The 22,976-nt window shown below is 51.8% G+C and overlaps 3 protein-coding genes across 3 annotated transcripts; 2 read left to right on the forward strand and 1 right to left on the reverse strand.

The window, feature by feature from the left end:
* Positions 1 to 219: 219 nt before the first annotated feature.
* Positions 220 to 2,564, forward strand: NCLIV_051720 (conserved hypothetical protein; the record flags this gene model as incomplete). Its single annotated transcript, XM_003884725.1, has 3 exons — positions 220 to 280; positions 514 to 2,145; positions 2,365 to 2,564. The coding sequence occupies 3 exons, from the start codon at positions 220 to 222 to the stop codon at positions 2,562 to 2,564; spliced, it is 1,893 nt and encodes a 630-aa protein (XP_003884774.1).
* Positions 2,565 to 6,419: 3,855 nt separating this feature from the next.
* Positions 6,420 to 14,704, reverse strand: NCLIV_051730 (putative protein antigen; the record flags this gene model as incomplete). Its single annotated transcript, XM_003884726.1, has 14 exons — positions 6,420 to 6,484; positions 6,871 to 6,937; positions 7,057 to 7,368; positions 7,776 to 7,993; positions 8,447 to 8,753; positions 9,099 to 9,430; positions 9,941 to 10,008; positions 10,307 to 10,644; positions 10,982 to 11,240; positions 11,535 to 11,799; positions 13,249 to 13,352; positions 13,526 to 13,749; positions 14,003 to 14,180; positions 14,562 to 14,704. The coding sequence occupies 14 exons, from the start codon at positions 14,702 to 14,704 to the stop codon at positions 6,420 to 6,422; spliced, it is 2,880 nt and encodes a 959-aa protein (XP_003884775.1).
* Positions 14,705 to 18,534: 3,830 nt separating this feature from the next.
* Positions 18,535 to 22,707, forward strand: NCLIV_051740 (hypothetical protein; the record flags this gene model as incomplete). Its single annotated transcript, XM_003884727.1, has 7 exons — positions 18,535 to 18,648; positions 19,214 to 19,352; positions 19,750 to 19,806; positions 20,191 to 20,438; positions 20,799 to 21,044; positions 21,442 to 21,516; positions 22,102 to 22,707. The coding sequence occupies 7 exons, from the start codon at positions 18,535 to 18,537 to the stop codon at positions 22,705 to 22,707; spliced, it is 1,485 nt and encodes a 494-aa protein (XP_003884776.1).
* Between the last annotated feature and the right edge of the window lie 269 nt (positions 22,708 to 22,976).

Below are 22,976 nucleotides of genomic sequence, written 5' to 3' on the forward strand. Positions count from 1 at the left end.
GTTACTTTTAAAAGTTCTTCTAGTGTAGTACTTCGCATGTTCCCTCAGGAACTGCAAGTTTGCTATGACTGACAGGAGATCTGTCTCATTTCTCGCATGACTCTGAAACGAGTCGCGGGCACAACGTAGGTGGCAATCCAGATCGTCTCGCTTTCCAATCTATATTGTCGCGGATCGATAAGTCCAATCCACGACAGTGCGACCCCAGTTGTAATAATCATGAAGAAGGCTCTGATCGCAGCCCTGCTGGTTGCGGGGGTTCTCCCCCAGTTGCCGACAAGTAAGTAGAACGGTAAAACGGGAAGTTCACCTGCAGTTTGTCATCTGTGAGGAAACCGCTCAAATGGCTGATGGTGTCACACAAGAAAGAAGATTCAGCCTCGAGACAGAAACGATGCAATTATCGTCGGACCGGTCTGAGAGGCTCTCGTAAATGTCCGTCACAATCATGAGGAGTACGTGATCAATACTGTGCCGAGCTGTCATGCTTCTTCCCTTTTTTGCTCTACTCAGCTAAGGCAGGCCCAATGACTCACCTCGTTGACAACCAGCCCCGGCCAACGAAGAAAGGACATGCTCCGCCGCCTCAGAAAAAAGGCGAAACCGTGGTCAAGGAAATAATTGAAGTTTCCAAGCTACCCCCGGCTCCACAGAAAGCACAGCCCGTTTGCATAGTTCCAGCTCTTCTTGGCATTCCGTCAGTGAACTCGTGCAGAGATCTCGGCGTCATTGGCTCTGCAGTTGGAACCGGGGTTGTGCTGCAAGAAGAATACCAGGGGTGTGATCTCCTGGATGACTTATCCTGCGACGACGGTTCCGGCCAGGGCCTCGAAGTATACCGACAGAGGCTCCAGAAACACGGAGCCACAACCACAGCATCTGTTTATCAGCCGCAGGGTGTCGGCCCTTGTTTGCGAGTGGAAAGGCTTCCAGACAGCTTGAGGGTCACTTCCAGCTTCCGTGGAGAAATTGTATGCTGTCGGCCCATATGTAAGCCAACCACTACTACAACTACCACGACTACGACCACAACGACGACAACCACAACAACCCAGGAGGCCCTGCTACCCCTGGAGGAGAACAGGGCACCCCAGTATGTCCCGACTTACACTACAACCCCAGCTCCAATTTTTATAAATCAGTCCAATCAAGGGATGAATGAACAGCTTATGTTTCGAGCCGCGGCCGCGGGGGAGATGTGCGTAATGCCGCAATTTCTGAATCTTCCACGAGTGGCAACATGCGCTGATCTTCGAGATATCTCAATGTCGACGAGCTACGTATTCCTAACAAACCAAAAGGCGATTGACTGCCAGTGGGTCGAAGATGTAACCTGTGGCCCTGAGTATCCAGGTTTGGGTGCGTTTCTTGATGCTGGAACTCCTGACAACACGTGTCTGGCTGTGAGACAAGACGTATGCAACGTGAGCGTTGTGGGCCCCTATCCCATTCTCAGCCGTCACCTGAAGGGCGCCTGTTCTTCACACAAAGGAAAAGAGTCTCACGCGATGATGCCGGTCACTATGATGATGCCCGTTCCGGGCGGCAAAAAGGGGGGTCACCATCGTAGGTTACAGACCGCCGGGTCCCAGCCAACTCCTGAGGCTGATCAGTCGTCCTTCCAGAATATGTTGGATTCAAGCATAGGAGAGGATTACGTTGTCCAAGTGGGACTTGAGGATATTTTTCCTGATACGCATAGCTCCGATGAAGCGAACACTCGGGCGACGACCTCAGAAGTACGGGGGGTTCAACATGAATCCGCGGTTAGCCGGGGTCTCGGGAAAGGTGCTCCGGCCAAGGGCAAAGGAAAGGGCGGTGGAGTGTCGGATACACTCGTCGTTTGCTGTCGTCTGCAGTGTTTTGGAGGAAGCAACACCGCCGCGTACGCTGCCTTGTCTTACAACCGCCAGTCGTATCAGCAGCAACAACAGGCATCAGCAGCAGGGGGATATGCTCAAGCCGCTGGAGCCCAGGGTCAAGTATCTGGCGGGTCAGGTTCACAGTCCCAGAACAACATGGGTTCAAATAGCGGATATGGACAACCTCCAGCAAATGCAAGAGGAGCAGTGGGGGCCGCCGGTAGTGTTCCGTCGCTCGGGAACTTAGGAGCTGCTGGAACGCCTCTAATTCAGAATCAGTCAAGTAAGGGTTGATGGGTTATGCAAGCCTGTATCCGGCCTAGAACATGGGGGGCGTATGAAAATTCGGTAGCAGAGACCGGTGTGGGAGAGTCACTCGGGTGAACCATTTCTTTCTGACTCACGAGGGACTCGCGTATGATTCGAACACCGAGTTGATGCACCCGGGTAAACCCGTTTCATTACCTACTCTTCGGTGGCTGCTGTGTGTTGCAACTTCCAGGTATGCCAGTCGCAAACACCTCGGCCGGTAGCGATCTGTGTGACCAGCGATTCGCGCAAATTTGCTCTCTGGCATCGCCTCTACGAGGCGAAAGAATAATCTTCGACCAGAGATGTGCGGGTGCGGCGCCGTTACCCGGATGCTACGCAGGCGGCATTTCGCCGTGTTGCAGGAGTGTGAGCAAGTATGAGCTCATATAATCCGTTGCCTTTACATTCTATATGTCTTTTGAATCTGTGAAACAGTCGTGCTCACTATTTCTGAGTGTCTTGTGCGATGGCAATGAAAATCCGGTCAGATGTCCGTGGCGAAACCACTATGCCAGTCCGTGTGCATATCCCGATGAGTTCATCTCGCACGTAGTCGCCGTATAACGTGGACGTTCTAGGGCTGAGAACTCGGGGCTTGTTTTCCCGTCACTGCACAAGATAATTCACTGTCCCTAATGACAAGTGTTGTTCTCGTCTCGTTGATCACTTGCTTCTTGCACGATTTTAGAAGATCAGCAGTAAGGTCCAGCCGCTCGTGCTGGTAGTATGCCATGTAGAAAGGTAATGCTACAAGCCTGTCCTTTAGTCTGTGTGTAGTGCTAACAACTGTGCGGCAATTTATTTTAGTTATCGTGAGATGTGGGTGGTAGCGAGACGCAGGCGTCGCCCGCGCTAGTGCGCACACGCAGTTGCCGTAGTCTGACACTATAGCGACGAAGCCAAAAACGAGAAAATTATGCCGCTGCGGCGGCTTTGGTCAAACAAATTCCCCGGTGTGTTTTTCTGCTGGCACGTTCCTAGTGTTGGATTGTCCCCTCCAATTGCCGTCGTTCGCTGTGTTCCAAACTGTAGTCGTGGACAAGCGGTGGCACTGTACCAATTGGCAGGCCGCGTAGCTACCACGTCGCTACGCAGAATAGCCACGTCAACTTTGGGCTGGTCATCGGCTTTCTCTACAGACGCAGACTTTCGACTTGTTTTGTAATCAAAGTGTAGACAATGGGAAATCTTTTTCGGAAGCCCGCAATCGTCGAGCATCCGCGAATTCGAAATATTGGGAAATACTCTGCAGACATTGGCCCAGTGTACGTCGATCGCACGGGGCGAGTGACCTGCCGCATTTTTTCGGAAGAAAATGGGGAAGAAGAAATACGCCGCACACAAAGAATCGTCCAGGGTATTGGCGCAGACTTCCATATACGGGGACTTGAGGCCGGAAAAAAGTATCGTGTAGTGTTCAACCGTCCCTATTTGGAAGGGTGCCGGGGAGGCAATGACGAAGTGACCTTCACGACAAGCACAGTTTAGGCAGTCCTGGCGGCAGTGCCAGAGCACTCCGAACATGGTGGTCGTAAGAAGAGAGAGCGATTTGACGGTTACATCTACTACAGAGTCGATCTGCCTTTAGAAGGCACTCTTTTTACCATGACTTGCCGCGCCACCTCGGTGTGGAACAGGCAAGCAGGGGACGACTTTACAACGCATTGCTTTTCGCACTGTCGAGCGGTCAGAGGTCAACCTGTGTCTACACATGGCGAAAGGGTTCGTGGATGGTTGACTGGACAGTCGCCTAGAGGCATGTTCATAAATATCAGGAGGATGCCGTCGCAGGCCCCTTGCCCGGTTGAGTAAATAAGCGAATGGAAATACATCTTGCACTGAAGCATTACAAGTTGGTGTCGTGGGAAACTGCACTGTATGGGACGGTGGAATACGGGAAGCACCATTATTTTTTATACTCTTGAGGAATAAATGGAAGAAGCGCCTCTGCGGTTGGGACACGGGCAACTTGGCCAGGCACTCATTTAGGCATAATGCTTTTGTCAACGAATAGAAGGAATTTGTTGTTCTATTGATCGAATGGGGGGGGGGGGGGATGAAAAGAAACTGGCAGTTTAGTCATCGTCGGGGGCTAAAAAAGACGTGCGTCGTGCTCGGTCATACTCTTGAAAGGGACTGCACCAGTACCGCGTACCCAGCACTGCGCGCGAATACTTTTTTTTTGATAGAGTTGCATTCACAGGATGACAAACGGGTTCCATGTGGAACATGTATCTTCACGTGAACAGAGTTAATGCGAATGAAGCAGCCTCCACGGGATCGATTAGAAATTGTTCTTGTTTGCCTGCATCAGCAGCGATTTGTAGCGCCGCTGTCGTGATCTGTACTCGGCAAACATACAGTCGTCGTACAACCGCTTTTTTCTGTGAGATGCGCATCTGCTTTTGTCTACGTCATCCATATCACCTCATAACAACATGCATCGCCTTCGCTCATAGCTTGTCTGCGTACACGTTCCGCTGAGGGTGTGTCTGCATTGTGAGCGGCTCTTACCTTGCGGATCACGGTCAATCACTTTGTCACTTTATGTACTTTTGTATATATCAGTCATTTCGAGGTCCTAAGCCCAATGAATCGCTGCTCACCAGTTCATAAGGCAGTGTTTCTGTTGAACTCGAGTGACACTGAAGAACTGTCACATGCTACGGTAGCTGGAATAAGCTTAAAGCTGTTTTCTATCCATTTTACAGCTGTTCAGCACCAGAATGCAAGTTGTGGTGGAAGCTTACTTGTGAAATAAATGCCTCGTCGTCGTCACCGCTGCTGTTACACAAGACTTTCATCCAAGTGTTACTCAGCTGTTGGTGGCGCTCAGCCATGTCTACCCAGCTGGGGTCGTTCAAAGGCCTCGAGCTGAGCAGGGCACATACAGACAAAGCCTCGGACACAGAATCCAGTATTGCCCTCAAATGGTTCAAATGTGCACGCAGGATGCTCAACATCCGCAGATCCTCGTGCCCCCTTCCCCTCCAATTCGCTATGGAGGCGGATAAGAGGGACACATCCACACTCCTAGTCGCTGGAAGCCATCAACGAGCTAAGTTGCTTTCGTCAGCACGTCAACCGGGAGCTGCCGGAATGCCTCGCATCTTCTTTTAGAAGCGGGCGTTCAATGCTAGTTGCCCAACATATTTGTGGTCGGAACATTCTAAGCCTCCACGACGGAACTCCTTTCTAGGTACTCTCGTTTAAACACACAGTTGCTCAGTGCGGAAGCGGTTTCCTTCACAATTGCTCCACCTGTCCTGTTGCTCTTGGTCTCCAGTAACTCTGAACAAAATCTTGGTGCTGTCGTGCGCGGTCCCGATTGAAACTGTTTGTCCTTCAACCACCTGAGTACATTCAGAGAAAGAACGATGCATTTAAAGCAGCACTCCGCAAAGTCCTTGTCAAAAAGAAACCCGGTGTACATGAGCTCCAATATGGCCTACTACTTCAAGAGAATTGGCTATTCACACCGCCCCTCTGTGGAGATGAAGGTGTTTTCACGGGTGCTTGCGAAGAGAGCGAGGAGTCTTGCGAGCATGCCAGAAGGGCAGGAAAACACACATTTGCCACAGCACTGTGAAGCCACATTGTTGTAAAAACAGTTACTTCCGGGTGCGTTGCGGAAGTGTCTCTCTCCCACCGATTATATGTCGCATGGATCAGCCCCTTCGCTCAGAGTCCAAGGCTTACAGCGGCGCCTCCCCCACGATGCACGACTGCAACATCTTTCCAGCACTTTTAAAGTCAATGAGAGATTTTTTGCCATGCAGTCTCCCCGGCTGCGGAAGTAATGACCTCCAACGCAGGTACCCGTTTCCCCTCTGCAGGTATGCACCTCTCTATTGTTGGTTTTACCTTGACTGGTGCCACCAGCTGACACGCTTGCTTCCATGCTTTTGTGTGGTACGTAGTGTGTTCACAAGAATTCTGTGAACCATCTGCCAAAGGCCTTGTCCCAGTCTCGATGTGTCTGCCTGACGAATCGAACGGACGAAATGGCGAACCGGTTCGGGTTGCAACAGCTTCGGGAGCGGTGGAAATTGTCAAGTGTTCGTCCACTTCCAGCGCGAACCAGAAAACAACAGCATTTAACTCCCCAGTCTGCGTTATGTTGGCCTGACACGGACACAAACAAAATATTTACGCATCATACATCCGTTTTATGACTGAGAACACATGGTAACGCTGGCCCGCGGATGCTAGACGGGCACGGAGATTGCCGTGGAGCAAAGGGCTTCAGGCGATAGGCCTGGCCTTCTGCAGTACTCTGAGAATCATATCTGTCAGTGGCAGGAGGACTCCTGCGGAAAACAAATTGTTCATAAGGCAACACCCCAGCCACATACTACCGTCTGCTCAAAGTTAAAGTTGTCATCTGGAGGCAGAGGTTCGTCGCCATTCATGCTTGTGCATACTCGCAGTGCAGTTGGAAAGGAGAATGTCTTTGAATCAGGGACCCGTTGACCTCACAGGGCAGCTTCTTAGTTAGGTGCCTAGTGAATGAGAGATGAGACAGATGCATTTGTTTGCAGAACAATCCTGAGTCATTCTTTGACTCACTGTGAATTCTTTAGTTGCCCTTTCAAAAAGTGGGGTGCCCTGGTCGGCTAACGCGTTTTCAGCTGCACACCGCCAAAACGCATGAGTGGAGTATCCGCCATGGAGGGTGCTCGATGTGGACACCTACCGAGACAGGACCTCGACTTGAGCACCTGCACGACCAAGCGAGCCTCCATTAAACTTTTTGTATTCATCTGCGGTTTACTAACGCCATTAAAGAGAGACAGGGATGTGGCGAAAAATACACCCCCCTCCTCCCCGGGACAGGAGCTGACGGTCTGCAATTGCATCTGCCGTGGCACGCCTGGGAGGCTGTCGGTTGCCTCATTTTGCCTCTTCTGTCGCCAGGCGATTCGCAGTACTGAATTCCGCCGGCTGTCGCGTTGGTAGCAGGGCCAGTGCGATAACACGTACAGAAATCAAAGTCCCAAGCTTCAAAAGGATCGCCAAGTGGTACGAACGTTTCCTCGTCCAGATCAACACCTCCATAATCCGGCATGTATCGATACGTGCGCCACACTTCCACATCGGCATCTCCTACCGACGCCTTGCCAAGCTCAACAAGGACGGCGAAAACCTTTGCCCGCCGAGGAACAAAGACTCCTTGTCGTTTGTTCATCAGCACCTGGAACGCAGTTCATGCAATGGACCTCAAGGACGCGCCGGTAGTATTGGAACTGAAACGTGTGGCGATTTGCCTTCTAGTTTCTCATTAACGTTATTCTCTGTTCTGGTGCAGTCGCTCCTCGACCTTCCTCCTTCACTGGGTTGTGTATCGACAACGGTTAACCAGAAAAACTGTCATCCTAACTCGTTCGACCTGACACTTGTCCACCGACACCCCCCCTGGCGAATGGGGACACACGACATGCCCTATAATTCTACGGGCGATTTCAGTTCGGTCGCCCTTTTTAGGCGGTTGCATCTGTTTCATCAGAGGAATGGAACACAACGTGTGACAACCATCCGTAGCTGTAGCGTGCAGCAGGGACAGTAGCCCTATACACATCTGTTGGACTGGCGAAGGCTTACCTTGGCGATGAACTTAGAAAGAGGGAGAGCACCTTCTCCCAAACATCCGTAATCAAACAGCCCCAAAACGCACATGAGGGCAGACGAGGCAAGCCTGCAGGATTCCGCTCCTTCCGCATCAGCCTCGTCGTAACGGTCCAGTTGCGCCTTGATATCAGAACCGGGTGGAAGCTGATACAGTTCTCCCAGCGCTAGTAAAGCTACAGCGTCCTCCTCACCTAAGAAAAAGAGGAAGATGTGCAGAGATGAAACGCGCCATCAAAACGTTCAAGAGTACATACTAACGTAGTTGTAGAAAACAATGTAGTGCTCCGTTTCCTCCTTCGAGTCCGCGGTATCGAGCACACACAAAAGCTAGAGAGACACAATCGTCTAGCGTTTCACTGTATATGTGGGTAGGGTGTTCTGGGGCGTCAAGTGCTTTATCTGCGGCTCGAACAGCTGGTAGGCACACTGGGAAACTAGTTTATGCCGTTAGGAAAGAGAATTCCAGGTGTGTGCGTTCTGGCCCCCCTGCGTGGGTGACCGCTGTTAGAAAGCCCCCGAATTTGCGTGACTTGGATGAGTGTGCCACTGCGCTTAGTGTGCGGGATGGAACCTGCGGCGATCTGTCTGCTGGTGCCGTTGGGAAAAGCACAAGATGGATGTTCGTGCTTCGAAGGGGTACTTACCGCGAGGCGGCTTGAGCTGGCGCACATCCTTCTCTACGAAAGAAAACCGTTCCTTCACTTTTGCTTTTAGAAGTGGGCCATGACCCTCTTTTGTGGTTCCAGCTTCTTCAGGTGGCACGCAGCCTGGCGATGAGCTTCGACAGACTTGTTCTTCGAGACTGTTGCAGCTCGACGGCTCTCGTTTCTCCCCCAACGAAGGCTGCTGTTCTCCGGAATGGTCTTCTCCGACGTTCAGATCAGACACAGGCCTCCATTTGGTATCGGTGACCACCGGCAAGGTTGGCGCGAGGCACTGCTCCAAAAGAAGCTGCGGTAAGAGGTGTACGACAGGTTGGCCTTTCTCGAGACATTTACGTACAACCGAGCGAACCGACATACATCAGCAGTGATAACGCGAAGCTGGTGGACGTTTTTGTTTCCCCAAAACTTCTCGGACTGGTGGCCGCATATCGTGTCAGGGTAAGCTGTTCATGTAGCGCTCGAAAGCATACACGGAGATGTAATGCAGCTTTAGCTTCTACACACCTAATGTTGCAGACCCGCCGTCAGCGTGCACGCCAGCCCTTACAAGAGGTCAGGCGTTTGCGGGCACCGAAGCAATAGTCAGAGCTACCTATGCCAGCGGCCCTGTTACTCCAGTTGATGTTCCCACCTGATGGTTCTCGGATGCGACTTTCCTGCAGGTTCGTATGCTTCCTGACCAAGGGTCGACGACAGTGACGTGGTACCGCGGAAGCCGGTTGGGCTGCTGTTGCCAAGCATTCGCCGAACAACCCTCCGCCCGGACAATTTCGCCAGCGGCGGCGTGCCCAGCAAGGAACGGCAAGGGTGCAGGGGCCGCTCCCACGCACAGGATCGAGAGGGAAGGGGGCTCGGGGAGATCTTCAGCTTTGGAGGACCATGCAAGCTGTTCATATCGCTTCATTCGTTTTTTGATTTTTTCCAACTGTGTCCTTGCGACACGGGCAAGCCCTTTCTCTAGATCTGCGGAGACAAAGCGCATTCGAACTCACTGGTGTCATCGTGATACAGCGAGTGGCGGCTTCGGCTGCTACGGAGTGGCGAACGAACGAGAGACGTAGCAGCATAATGGCAAACTCTGCTGTGCCACAGGTATCGCCAGTGGGGCACCTCCGGTTCTCGTTTCTACGCTGTTTCACAATTGCAGTCAATTTTCCCGAATGCCAGGTTGATCGGAGAACTGCATTCGCCAAAGAAATTTGCTAAATGCACATATGTACCGGAGGTCTTTTACTGGACCACGCTACCCGCTTTGTCACTACTAGAGGATTTCTGGACTAGACAGCCGTGGCACGTTCCGATTTTATACCATATCGCTGTGGAGTGTTGATGCCGCGGTCCTGGCATACGAAATTATTCCTTGGAAGCGCCCAAGGCTTACTACTGGCCTGTCACTGTGCCGCGAAACGTTGGTGCCCTGGATTATGCTGGGCACTGATGGTTTAACGCAAAATGCCGTCTTTCGGGACATACGGTCGAGAAGCTGAGGATCGCGGAGGAGATCGAGGTGATAGCGGGCAATCGCAATCTGCTGCACGCGTCTGGGGGATTCGCACGGAGATATTAACCTGATCGCAGCAGCAGACAACGTCTCGCCTCTGCCTGGTAATAGTCGCCTCGCGCACTGGTGCGACCACTACACGAAGTCGCGCATGTGAACCCGAACAGACGCAGCGCAAGAAATGTTCTTTACGTTCAGTTGATTCATGACCCTATGAAGGCGACGGAATATTGCACGATATCTACCAGCATGCTAACCTCATGTGGAGAACCGTCGAGAAAATTAGGGGAGAGAAGGCACCATGACTGTTTCTGTGCCTCCTTCTTTGCTCTTCTTACTTGAATCGCAGCCGTGAGGAGGTGTGAGATGCTTGCACTGTAAGCACTTGACCTTTCTCCACGGTTACAGGGTCGATCCAGAACACAGCTTGCCGCCACGCAGCTCCCATTGAGCAAGCACTGCCATTCAAATCATTTTGTAGAGGCCGGCGACCGGCGGAGACAGAGCTGGAATATGGCGCGCCATCCAACACGACACTCTGCACTCTGTCTTTATCACTAACTGCCCCATCTTTCTTGTGGCGTGAAGTGAGTTGGTACCACACTACGAAGGCATTCAGCACTCCCGCCTCAGTGCACGGTAAAACGATATTTCCTTCCCTGTGAAGGGGCAAGTCCTGAAATCAGAAGAAATTAGCCAACGCAAGGACAGGTCCTGCGTGGGATATCCGGCCGGACGCTGTACAGGTGTTCTCACTGCGGCCTCTCATGGCGCCTGCGCCAGCCAACTAGTTTACAGTCCTTACTCACCATCAAAGACGACAGTGGTTCTATCAGAGTCATAAAACAAGGGCTGCTCCGACGTGTGCCACGAGACATAGGTCCGTCGCTGCTTTACGAGATACTATCGAAACCTGACGTGCAAGCTTCGCCCCAACTTCCCAGTTCTATTTTCGGTCAGGAGCAAGTCCCAGGCCGAACCCAGCAGTGACATTTCGAGCGGTGGGCTCCTACCTGATCTAACTCTTCGATCCGCCCATCAAACGTGAAGTGGAAGACTGGATGAGGATCCGAGAGGGGCAGAGCAACGTCGCCGTTATGCACCGGATAGGGACTACTCCGTGACCCATCCGGACGAGGAAACTGGTCTACCTGAAGGGCAGTTGGTTCTGCGTACGGATTCCAGCGTACGGCTGCTTCAACCGCACCCCACTGGTAGCCGGTTGTTGTCGGAGGCAGAGTAACGGAAAAGGCCTCAACAAATACCGTCGCCCTGGGCCGTGATCCAGACAAAGGGAAAAGACGAAACAAGACTTTACCACCCCCTAAAAACGACAAACCTCTCGATTCGCAATTGGCTATGTCCTACAGAGTTGCAGGTGAGAAAACCAGAAGGCCACAAAACGGCCTGAAATAGAGCAATCGAAACTGTCGTTGAAGCGGTTATCGCATGGAAAGGTAGAGCTGCGCTGACTTCCCGAAATGCGTTTTTTTCATCACCTGACACGACATGTCGTAGGTGGGGAAAGTAAGCTAATGATAGCAGCGGACCGTTCAAAGGGATTACCTGCTGGGATACACTACGACGTCATGTCGACAAAGGTGTTTACGGGCAAATCGGACTTGAGGAATGAGACGACGGCCAAGGAGGGCTTCGTCTAGCATACTGTGATCAATTACGAGCACCTGAGCCTTGTGGCTCATATCCTTTGTTACGTGGTCCAGTGGATCGGAAGTATCATCTGCACACTCCATCCCCTCTATTCGCTGCCGAACGACGTTAACCACGTTGGATACTCCATTCCGGTGCAGCATCTGCTTGGCCACTTCAGCTGCAATCAAGTAGATCAGCGACAGAAATGCAGTGTGATCAAGAGCGCGTGGTATTTCCACAGCGCGTCAGATATATTGCTGAAGTGCACGAGCCGGCGACTACTAAGAATGCGCCACGGTGCGTCCTTCCGAATGTTGATCTCTCTGTCCGTTTCTCCACAGTTTTTCTTTCTGATGTGATCTTAGCACTTCCCCTGGCCTCAGCATCTGCAGGGCACCAGTGCGCCAGCAGATCAAAATACAACACTGTGAGCTTCAGGAACTTCCCGTCAGCGAAGTCCTCGAAGACGTAAGGGGGAGACGATAGGGATTATACGTATAAGCGGTCGATGACCATTGCGGAATCAACTTGCCTATAGGTTGGGACAGAAAGACGGTGCAGGCGGTGATCGGCTTCTTGTTCGCAGGCTCTGGTAAGCTCGTGTCACCAACAGGTTCCTCTGTTTCCGATATGTTGCCTGCTCTCCTCTTGTTTGCTGTCACTTCTCCGTCATGTCCACCGAGCTTTTGCAGTGAGAGTAACCTCCTCTGAAGCAATCGAGCCGCCTTCACTAGCGGCACGCACGTGCCAGTGCCCAAGAACAGCCAGCTTTTACAGTAAGTCTCCTCACTAGAAAGGAGATTCTGTAGCATTTCAGAGAGACCCTCAGTAAAGGTTGATAGCTGTACAGTGTTCAGCATGTCGGCAAGCTTTCTTGGCTCGCGAAGCTCGGTCGTCAGCTGACAGAGAGAAGGAAGCAAGTAGAGGTGAACCGCTCAAATTCTGACAAGAGACGGAGCCATCCCACGCCCCTTCGGCATAGTTTCGGCACAGAAATCTGGAATCACAGTTGAAGTCCAGACTTCATCTTACCTTGCCCAAGCACAGCCATGTTCTGCAAATTCCTGTTGACGGCCAGATGTACCCTTCGACGCACCACAAGGGACTCCAGTTGCAGGCAGCCCCGAGAGATCAGATGGACCACCGATGTGCAAGGCGCTTACCTGAAGGTACCTGCATAAAGCCACAGGCGCCTCAGCGAGCAGCTTCCGCTTCTTCGTTTCGTCGTCCATTCGTCCTACGAGACGTGTTCCTGGTTTGTCTTTTTTCCCAGAGCATGTGCCATGCGACGATTCACGAAGAACATCCACGAAGTTTGGTATCTCCGAAAAAATAATTGACGGACAGAAAGACACAAGTCGGGGCCGCCTCTCTGACGATGAAGATACTTCATTCTTTCCTGCATGAAAGAACAACAACCACAAGGAGCTGCTGCTGATCCTCCACACGTAATGTTCTCGTTTTCTTACGTGATACCTAATGGCATAGGTTCCATAAGGTTGTGACTGCCCTTGCGCGCAAGGCGAGCTAGGAAAGTCCCTATGAAGACAAACTTTTAGCACCTGTAGGAATAGCAATCCAAATCGTCACAGCTGAGAAGTGTCGTTACGATGTGCCGGAGCCTCACCAGTAAGGAACATCTCAAGCTGGCGTCTCTGTTTCTCTGACAGTTGCTCGCTGAATTCAATGGGGCACCCTCCTGTATCGGCATCGGCTGAAAGAGCTGGATCCCTGCAGATACAGCCGAACAACATGGCGTTCCGGAAAGCACAGTGGTACATGGCGTTTCCATGCTTACCCAACAACTGACTGTGCGGAAATGCCGACTGCTCTGATGGTCAAGGGGTCAATCTCAGGGAGAACAAAGTCGGGCCAGCAACTAGTCGCAACAGGCTGGCACTTACAGTTCCTCATCAGGGTCTTCGATGCCATCGAAGCGACTGTACTCAGTTGTGACGCGTGCCACAAGTTTTGCTTTATGCGCCAACTTCTCTGACTTTTCTATCCAAAGGTCTAGCTCCCTCAGCTTCATGGCGTCCACTTCATGTCTTTTCGCCACTGTGAAAGCCGACACTGCTCCGCTGTACTTTCCAGTCGCGAACAAGACTCGCCCTGCTCGGAACCAACCCTGAGACAAAGGACAGATCGGCGAGTCGCAGGTGTTCGCATACGGAATTGTTCCTCGAACAAGCCTGGTGTCCGGTATGAGGAAAAGAATGTCGTAGACGCGCACGCGCTGGGTCGTGGACGCCAACATGCTAATCGTGAATCAGTCTTACACCAAAACGTTTTCAAAGCAAATGTACTACACTGTTCCGCAGATCTGCAGGTCATCGAAATCGTTCGTTACACCGTGGTGTGCCTTGCACAGGCATTCTTACTTTGGGCCAGTCTCGTCTCAGCTGTATGCAAGTTCGAGCATCGTCGAGAGCCTTTTCGTTGTCACCAAGAAGGAAGTAACAAGCCGATCTATTCGATAGTAGAGAGTGCTTTTCGGAAGCTTCTTCGCCAGCAAGGGCCTCATTGTAATACTTGATGGCCTCTTTGTACTTCCCGTTGCTGACACAGAGCCATAAACGGATGGCAACGACATCGGTACAAAGCAGCCAGCGGCGCGTCGAAAGAAACCTACCAACCTACATGACGGCAAATGGTCTACCAAGCATCTTACCCAGTACACAAGCGCTGGAACGTGGAAAGGGTAGCCGCGTGTATAGTGTATTGAGCAGCCAGAACACTCGAAATGCCCGCCACATTTTATAGAAAACACGTCACAACGGGCGGCTAACTACACAATAGGATTTGGTTGAAATGGCGCAGGCTGTAATGTATCGACGAGTTTTGCCCGTAGACGAGCAAAATTCTGGTTCAGTGGCAGATGTGTTTTTCAATTTGTTGATCAATCGCTGGCCACGAACATGAGGAACGAACGCAACCTACGTAAAGGCCGAGTTCCCGAGCTCCCGTGCACGGCGAACGGCGTGCTTGAACAAGTCCTTATCCATGCGTTTGAGTGCTTCCTCGACTGCACCATAGTTGCCTGAACAGTAGGCAGACATTATTTTCGTTGCCTCTTCCTCCATCGTCCCGATCAACAGAAGGAGCGCCACGAAAGATGTGCCTCCAAGAACTCGGCGATGACGACGACTGTACTTTGGTTTCGAAATGGAAAATGGCTCAAGTTGCAGTATGGGGCAAAGAACCGTTCTATCACCGAGAATATCGGGCAATCGATATAGACGGCGAACGCAGCGCCGGGGAGCCTCTGGCCGCCCAGGCGCAAAAGCACTAGCGAGTCCCGCGAATCAACGCAAATCGTCACACGGACGTAGGAAAGGCAAGTGAAAACAGGTGTTGGCGCGCTGTAAAAAATCTGGTGATCGCGAGGAACCCACTTAGAGACAGCATGCGATCGAGCTGATCTAAGCGTTTGAAGTGCACTGGCGACCGCGATCGAGACAGAGACGGCGCTGAATGCTGTCTCCGGCACGAATTGGGCACAGGATACTAGTCGTCGAAACACTGCACGGCAGGTCGCCCGCTTCTTCCTTGGTTTTTGAGTGCCGCAACAAAACATCTGCCCCGGAACCAGCGGGTCTGCTCGTTTCCCTGCGTGAAATCTTGCGCGAAAAGATGGTGGTGCAGTAGGAGAAAACGGGAACATGGTGTGAGGCACGCGGATCAAGAAGTCGCCGACTGTCGCTGGCACACCCCCTGTCCCCAGCTTTGGGAGCGATGCGACTGTTCACCGCCAAGGAAACGACACTGTGGACATGAAATACCCATTCGTGCACCATCGTGTTACTGTTCGGTCTGTTACGAATGGTGCTGCTGTTCTGTTTTGCGTTCATGACGGGCGGCGAATAAAAGCAGCTTTAGCTGCCAGAAGTGTACAAAGGAGGGTCGTTCTGCACAGAGGGAATCACTGATCTGATGGCGAAAAAAACAGAGACGCCCCTTAACTAGCGGATGCCTGTTTCCGCTGTTTTATCAGCACACCGTGAACACAAAACGATTGCTGATAAACTACTGCTACAATAACATGTCTAGCTGCCAGGAAATCGAATACCGCCGAGACCCGTTAACGGCAGACTAGAGAAGAACCGGCCCCATCAGGGGGCTAACCTGGGGAAAACTTACAACTTGCTGCGCAAGTCGTCCTAGAAGTTTTGAGTGAACCACTCTCTTTGGCGTTATTACACAAAGCTCCATGCCTGAATCATTCGGCGCAGTATCGATTAACGCCAGCCATCCTGATGTCAAATGCCGCGGGAAATTGATCTGCCCAATTCTTCTGTGCCGCAAAACGCTCAAGTCTACTTGCCCCTGTCACACAAGGAACGGCAAACTGTTATGTTGCTTTGTGGCTAACGTGGCTATCTCTACATATTGCTTCAATTCCAGCGGCTTGATAAGTCTAGGTTTGCAGCCCGCCATCCATACACAGCAAGCAAATGACAGAGTCTTCGGTTCTGTGCTCAACAGCTGTCCGCCAAAGCCGGTATCAGTACCACCACACACGAAACACGGATGCCACTAGATTGTGTGTGTTGCACCTGTCCAAACGCAGAGGTACCAGTCAGAGAGTACAGTGTTTTAGAAATTTTTTGCACCGGACTGAAGGCTTCTCTATCACAGGTTTCCATCTTCTTGGTGGTCCCAGGGTCTACACGACAAACCGGGTGAGCTATCATAGTGGTGCTTTTGATTGTAACACACCGCGGCCCAACGGTACGAAGAGTGGCTTCTGATTGATCTGTATAGGACATGACATGCTTGTGGGCGTCGCTTGCCCGCATCAGTGCGATTGCAGTGAATAGACTTAAGCGTATCAGGAGTAGTATATATCCCACCGTTTCCTTCGCTGCTAAAATTCCTCGCCGGTGTCTGAAATATAAATGTGTCGCTGACATCTTCTTCTTGCACTTACATGTCATTTCGTATCGTGACAGACTAGGGACTTTGGGATCGAAGGCACGGTGCAGCTGGCGTTCCCGTATCCGGTGGCATGGAGCCCTGGGATTCTGTCCGGGTTCAGATGCAAAAACCCTCTAACCACTTCTCCCTTAGCGCTGTCGCGCGTATTGTAGTGTGGCCTTCAGTTGCAGATTGCCAGAAGAAAGCCGTCAGATTATCAGAAGTCCTTGTATGCGAAAGGCCTGCCGACCTAGTGAACACAAAAGCTGTCGACCAACCTGGGGACAGACACCCAACTTACCCGTCCAACTCATACGGTGGAGGCAAGTACGATTTCTCCGTGGATACACCAAGTCCTTTGCATATGCGAAGGCGTAAAAATGAAGTTATGCCATCTTTACGTTTATATGATAAGCACTAAGCAGCGAGAAAACTCGGAAAAAACCCAACTCAACACCATCCGCCGAGAAGGTCTGGTGTCACCGCAACCAGTAACGGAAAAGTACATTCAACTGTCTCTCTGAAGCTTCCATTGAACTGACAGCAACAAAATGGCGGGGGACTCACCCAAAGAAATATTCAGAGATAGCTTGACTGGCTGGTGATGCAAGCGTGCCATAGAGTCGCCATGTCTTTCGACGGCACATCCGGAAGGAACAGTCCACATTAGGTTTACATTGAAATCGCTGACTTTGAGCAGGCGTTTTCGAACAACTGACTGACTTGCGAACGACTCAGTTAAAGCCTTTCTCTACACGCTACTAGCGGGTAAAGAGTGTTATCGAAGAAAAACGGCGCGGAGCTGGGTTCGGCTAATTAGATGGACCACGAATAGCCGTCGACAGGCAGACCAGGATATGCATAGTCAGCAAGGAGTTCATACCATCTTGTCTTTCTCGCTTCCGCTGTTTTCTCTGCCCAATTGGTAGAGTCATGCTGCTGGGGAGCGTCATGTCATAGCCAGAAGTCTCAAAGATACGGAGCTTTTGCCTTGCTTTTATTGCACGCGCTGGCCCTACACAGATGTTACCCAATTCCAGAGGAGCGCCAGACCTGCATGACGTCATTACTTTGTAAGCCCGAATCACGACGATTCAGACGACTTTTCAAATGTAATACGTGGATTTTATCTCCCGATTTCCTCCAAAGACTGCCCTCCCGGTCGTCGTTTCTCCGTTCATCCATTCACCTTGAATGCAGCCCGCATGCAATCCGACGTCCTGCAGGCCGTATGGGCGGATTCGCAGTTGGTTTTTTGCCGATGTGAGGCATCTGAAATCTTTTTCTATGGAGGGAAAAGGAGTGCGTCTCGTACCAAAGAAATCCATGTAGTCGATCCTTTCAGGTGGTCTTGAACTGGAGGAGAAGTCTCGGTTGGTGGCGGTGTCTTGCTCGTTCCATAAACCTGGGATTTCTTCCTCTGTGCTATCGAAGACCGGGTTTCTGCTTTATGTTGCATGCTCGTTTCGCAACATATTTTCCACCGTTTTTGCTCTAACACGACCACCCTCTACCTTTCGTAGCATTTCCACCTTCTTGTATCGCCTCCTTCTCCATACTTTCCTCATATTTCGGCGGTCGTTTGTTCAGCAGCCGTTACCTTCTCCCGTTTAGTAAATCCTGATAGCTTTCCTGGTTACACGTTGGTGGCGAAGAAGAGAGGACGAGTTTTCTTTTTTCGTCCAAACCTTTCCGACCTTTTCTTGTTCTTCCAGCGCACGGTCTTGCATCTTACCGCGTTGAGACTTTTCGAGTTAGCCTATACGAGCGTGAGGGTGAATTTCCTGTTCTTCGGCCAGTCTCACTTTTCTTTCCGGGGGTTTCTCTGCCGCAGAAACATCCATCTGGGAGACGCTATCGAACAGAGAGGGAGGGGGAATGCCGGAAAAGAAGGAATGAAGAAAGCCGCGTCAATGGCTTTCTCTGAATTGGGCCTGCCTCCGCACCAGGTTCTATTCCACTCCTCTGCTTCTGATTAGCCCGTTGGAAGCAAACAATGTCGGCCGCCGACGTCCACAGCATTCTGTATCGGGGCACCGACCCCTTGCAACAGAAATTTGAGCCTCAGAAGGACAAGAAAGTGACAGTTCCCCGCTATTGGCCTGGAAAAGTAAGCCGGACCGGGACCAGCCGGAGGTGAACAATGTCTTTACGGAGAAAACACTGCAGTGCTCCATTGTGGCGAAACTGAGGATACTCGCGTGAAGTGGCGCTGTCACGCTTAAGGTTGTCTTAGGGGCGAGCAGGCGCAGAATCCCGGTTGCATAGTCCATGTCATTCTTTTCTTCCACGTAAATTGTGACGCTCTTCGTCCGCCTGCAGATCCGTGTGGCGACGAGGGACTACAAGCACCAGTCTATATGTGTACAAGTCTTTGCAGATTCGCACTCGTGTCTATGCGCGTTTGTCCTTCCTCGTTCATCCCTTCAGTCTGTATGCAAGTATGTAGTTGACGGGGTGCATGCTCCAGACGGGCTCCAATACGGTGTCTTTTCGCACATGACACGGGGACTCGAATCCGCGGCTTTCTGGCTTCCCCAACTTTTTCCAATCGTTGCGGTTCCGAGATCCACTGTCCTGATTCGTCCCTTGGACTTTGTCCACTGTGCGCGCCTCGTGTTGACCATGTACTTCGTCCCTACTTTAAATATCTTTCTCTTTTTTCGCCTCCACAGGCTCCGGACAAGGCAGAAGACGACCTCTCTGGTTCGTCCGATGAAGAGGATGTCGCCATAAAGCAGCAGCGCATGCAAGCGGTTCTCCAGGAGAGTAGTCGGTTACATCGTCTCGCCCGAGCTGCCACGACCGTCAAGCGTAAGACTTTTTTTCTTTCTGTTCCCTCATAGCCCTGGGCATCTCGGTCGCTCATCCTGTCCAGATGGCTTTAAACGCGGCTTTTTAGGGAAGACGCACAACCACCTATTCGTAAATATATCGTGGACGGGAGCTCTGTTCAACGCTCTTCACAGCACACGTGCGTGTACGTATCCGAGTATAGGAAAGGTGTATGTCTGCGCGTACGCCATCGTGCATGAAATCATGCTTCACAAAGAGACAGGAACAGTCCTCCGCTGTAAGCGGGTCTCTGTCCCCTGTGGGCAGCCGTAGTCACCAGCTTCTCATCGTCGTGTCTCCCGGTACCAGGCCAGATGATCGTGTGGAGCCTCGAGCTCATTTCCCTGCGCTTTCCTCTCCTTTCTGGAATTTCCAGCTGACATACAGGAGCGGCGACGCATTCACGAAGCCATCGTTATCGAAGCAGCCAAAGGTGAGAGGCGACCCTTCAGAAGACGCAAAGGAAACGGAGGGGACCACATTTCGGGAGAGTTTCTGACATCGCACATAGTACCAATGCACACAGACACCCATGCATAAATACACCGTGGACAGGCACATGACTCCAATTCGTCTGCAAACACACATCTCGTGGAACATAAACTGTCGTCATTGCCGTACACGGGCACACCCATATTGTCATGCATTCATGTGTGCATGCATGTGTCTTTATGCGATCATGTATATGCAGTGACACAACGGCTGAGATTGTGGTTTCCTTATTCTTCGCTTTTCTGTGAGTTCCGTGTGTTTTTTTTCGGTTCCGTTTGGGTGTCTATGCGTCTCTCGTTTTCTGTGCGCGGCTGTTACTCTTTAGAGCGGGGGCTTCTGGCTGAGCAGAAGGAAGAAGAGGAGGAAGAGGAGGAGGAAGAAGAGGAAACAGACGAGGCGCGCGAGCGGCGTCGACGTCTTGCTCTTGCACGGAGACGAGAAGAAGAAAAGCTACTGGAGGAGCAGCAGAAACAACACCAACTTGAGGAGGAAGAAGAGGAAGATTCTTCCTCTGCATACACGACAGACAGTGATGACAACGAGGATCCCGCTTTCACCGTTCTCCACAAACCGGTGTGTACCAACGGAGACCTTTCCTTGTCGTATATGAAACAGAAGACGAGAAGGAACAGGGACTGAAACGGAAGTAATGAGGGCTGTCGCGTTGCACACAACCTTCTTCCATTTAGCATCTCGTGTGTCCATCCCATTGTCGGTTTTGCAAATGCACAAATCGTTTCGCAGTTCATGTGGAGATACTTGCGACGTGGGACACGAGCGCACATCGAGTGTGCACCTGGTGGTTTTCTCTGCGGTAATGTCTCCCTTGTTCGATGCCTCGGTATCTTCATCGTGTCCCGTTTTCGACCTCAGCGAGAGATATCCATTGCCAAGCGCTCTGCGTACGCTCCCATGCCTCTTGGTTTTTTTCAGGTGTTTGTACCGAAGGAGAAACGCGAGACAGTGAAGGAGCGCGAGCGACTCGAGGCGGAGGAGGAGAAAGAGAGGAAGGAAGCGGAACAACGCCTGGCTGACCGGAAGAGAGAGTCCAAGATGCTCCTGTACGACGCCTTGCAGAAGGAAGACGAGGAGATGAGGACCAACATGCTCAGCGAGCAGCTCCAGGAGGATGAATGCGATATGCCCGATGACACAGATGGACTGGACGCCGAAGCTGAGGTAATCCGTATCTGCCGACAAGGCGCCATCCCCTGTCCCTGGTTATCTGCTCATGGATGTGTATATCTTCACGTGGATATCTGCTGCACGCTTCTATATGTATATATATATATATATATATATAAATATGCATCTGCTCTTCTGTAGTGGTACGTCTTCCCGTCGCATGCTGGAACATATACGTGACAGTGCCTTTATGCATGTGCGCATGAATAAGGGTAAGCATGTACGTTAGCTAGGACAGCATATGCGAAAAGATGCGATCTCTGCATGTGCATCCATGAACCCGTTTCTTCTAGGCGGGGGCGTGCCTCGATGTGCCATTTTATCGCCCGGCATTGTTTCGATCTCTCACGTGTCTCCGTGTCTCCTTTCCTCTCTCCGTGTTCGTCTGCAGTATGAGGCGTGGAAGGCTAGGGAGTTGCTACGTATCAAGCGCGACCAGGAAGAGCGCCAAGCGCGCGATAACTTCGTAAGTCTTTTTTCTTTCGACGTTTTTTTGTTATTCTGAGGCTTTCCAGTGATGCTCTCAGTAGACAACTCCTGTGACCGCAGACATCTCCGACGGGCGTCCGGTGAAAACCCCTCGTTTCCTGTTGCGAAAGGCGCCGTACAGCTCGGCCTTCTCTTCTGTTTTTGGCGCGCCACCAGGCACATATCGGGCGAAGCCAACCATGCGGAGCCTCTGCGCCTCTTCATGCGTTCACTCCTCTCTCCCGTTTCCGCCCTTTATTCCTTCTTCCACGTGTCGTGGTTGTGCGGAAAGCTTTGTTGTTTTCGTCGCCATCCGCGCATCTTGGTGCGGGTCGATTTCCTCTCTTCCTCATTCTTGAGTGATCGGGCGCGGCGCGTCAGCACCCCGTCCGGCACGGCGGGGCTGTCCTCGGTTCCTGTGCTTCGTTGCCGCTTGCCCTCTCTCCGAGTTCTCTGCAGCTCTCGGAGAAACCGAGGCAGCGACGACGCACTCGTGTGTTTGCTGGCCAACGCCGCTTGCGGCCCGTGCACTTGCCAAACATGCCTTTCGCGATTTGTCTCTGCTTCTTTCACCCTCGTTCAGTTGGAAGCTCTGGAGAGGAGACGGCAAATGACCGAGGAGGAGAGGCGGCTGGACGACAAACAACTCGACGCCATGCAGCCACGGAGAGAAGTCAAATACAAATACAACTTTATGCAGAAATACTACCACAGAGTAAGCGGCAGTCGCTCTCTTTTAATCTTTCCTTTCCTTGTCTCTTTGTTCTCTCCGCAGTTTCGTAGCGCTGCTGAGGGTGTGCAAGTGCCGAGTTACTCAGCACTGTTTTCTCAATGGCGGAGCATCCTCACCTTTAGTGTCTCGTTTTCCTCCCTGGTCCTCTGCTCTTGCGTCTTTCCTTCAGTTTCTTGCCCCTTCGTCCTTGTCCCTCCATACGCGTCTTCCTCTGTTCACTTCCTTGAACCTCAGCTACCCTGCGCGACTGAAGCCGCGCCATGCGCTCCGCTTTCTTCTCGTTTTCCCAAGTCAATTCCTTCTTTTTTCCTCTTCGTTCGTACGCCACACGCCCCACCATGCCTTCATGGACACGGGCACTCACGCGCGGTGTCAGTCCGTGGGGTGCGCATGCGTACTTTTTCGGTGTCATGGGGCGCGTGCTTGCGAAGATGCACCACGCGGCTTCAGAAATGAAGGCGCATCGGTTTCCTCTTCTTCCGTCTTCAGGGTGCGTTCTTCCAAGATCTCGCACGGAGCGGAGAAGAGGCTCTTTATCTGCGCGACTACAACGCACCAGTTGGGTGAGTTTTTCAAAAGAGGCTTGGCACCTTTGCACGACAACCGCAAAGTGTCTAGGCACTTCACTTACCAGAGGGCAAGCGGAACTGCTGCCTGTATGTACGTCCTGGGTCTCCTTTGCTCTCACGATGTGCTTGCGTGGAAACATCCACGAAAAGAAGCGT

The sequence above is a fragment of the Neospora caninum genome, chromosome X, assembly GCF_000208865.1.
Source record: "Neospora caninum Liverpool complete genome, chromosome X".
Classification (NCBI taxonomy): domain Eukaryota; phylum Apicomplexa; class Conoidasida; order Eucoccidiorida; family Sarcocystidae; genus Neospora; species Neospora caninum.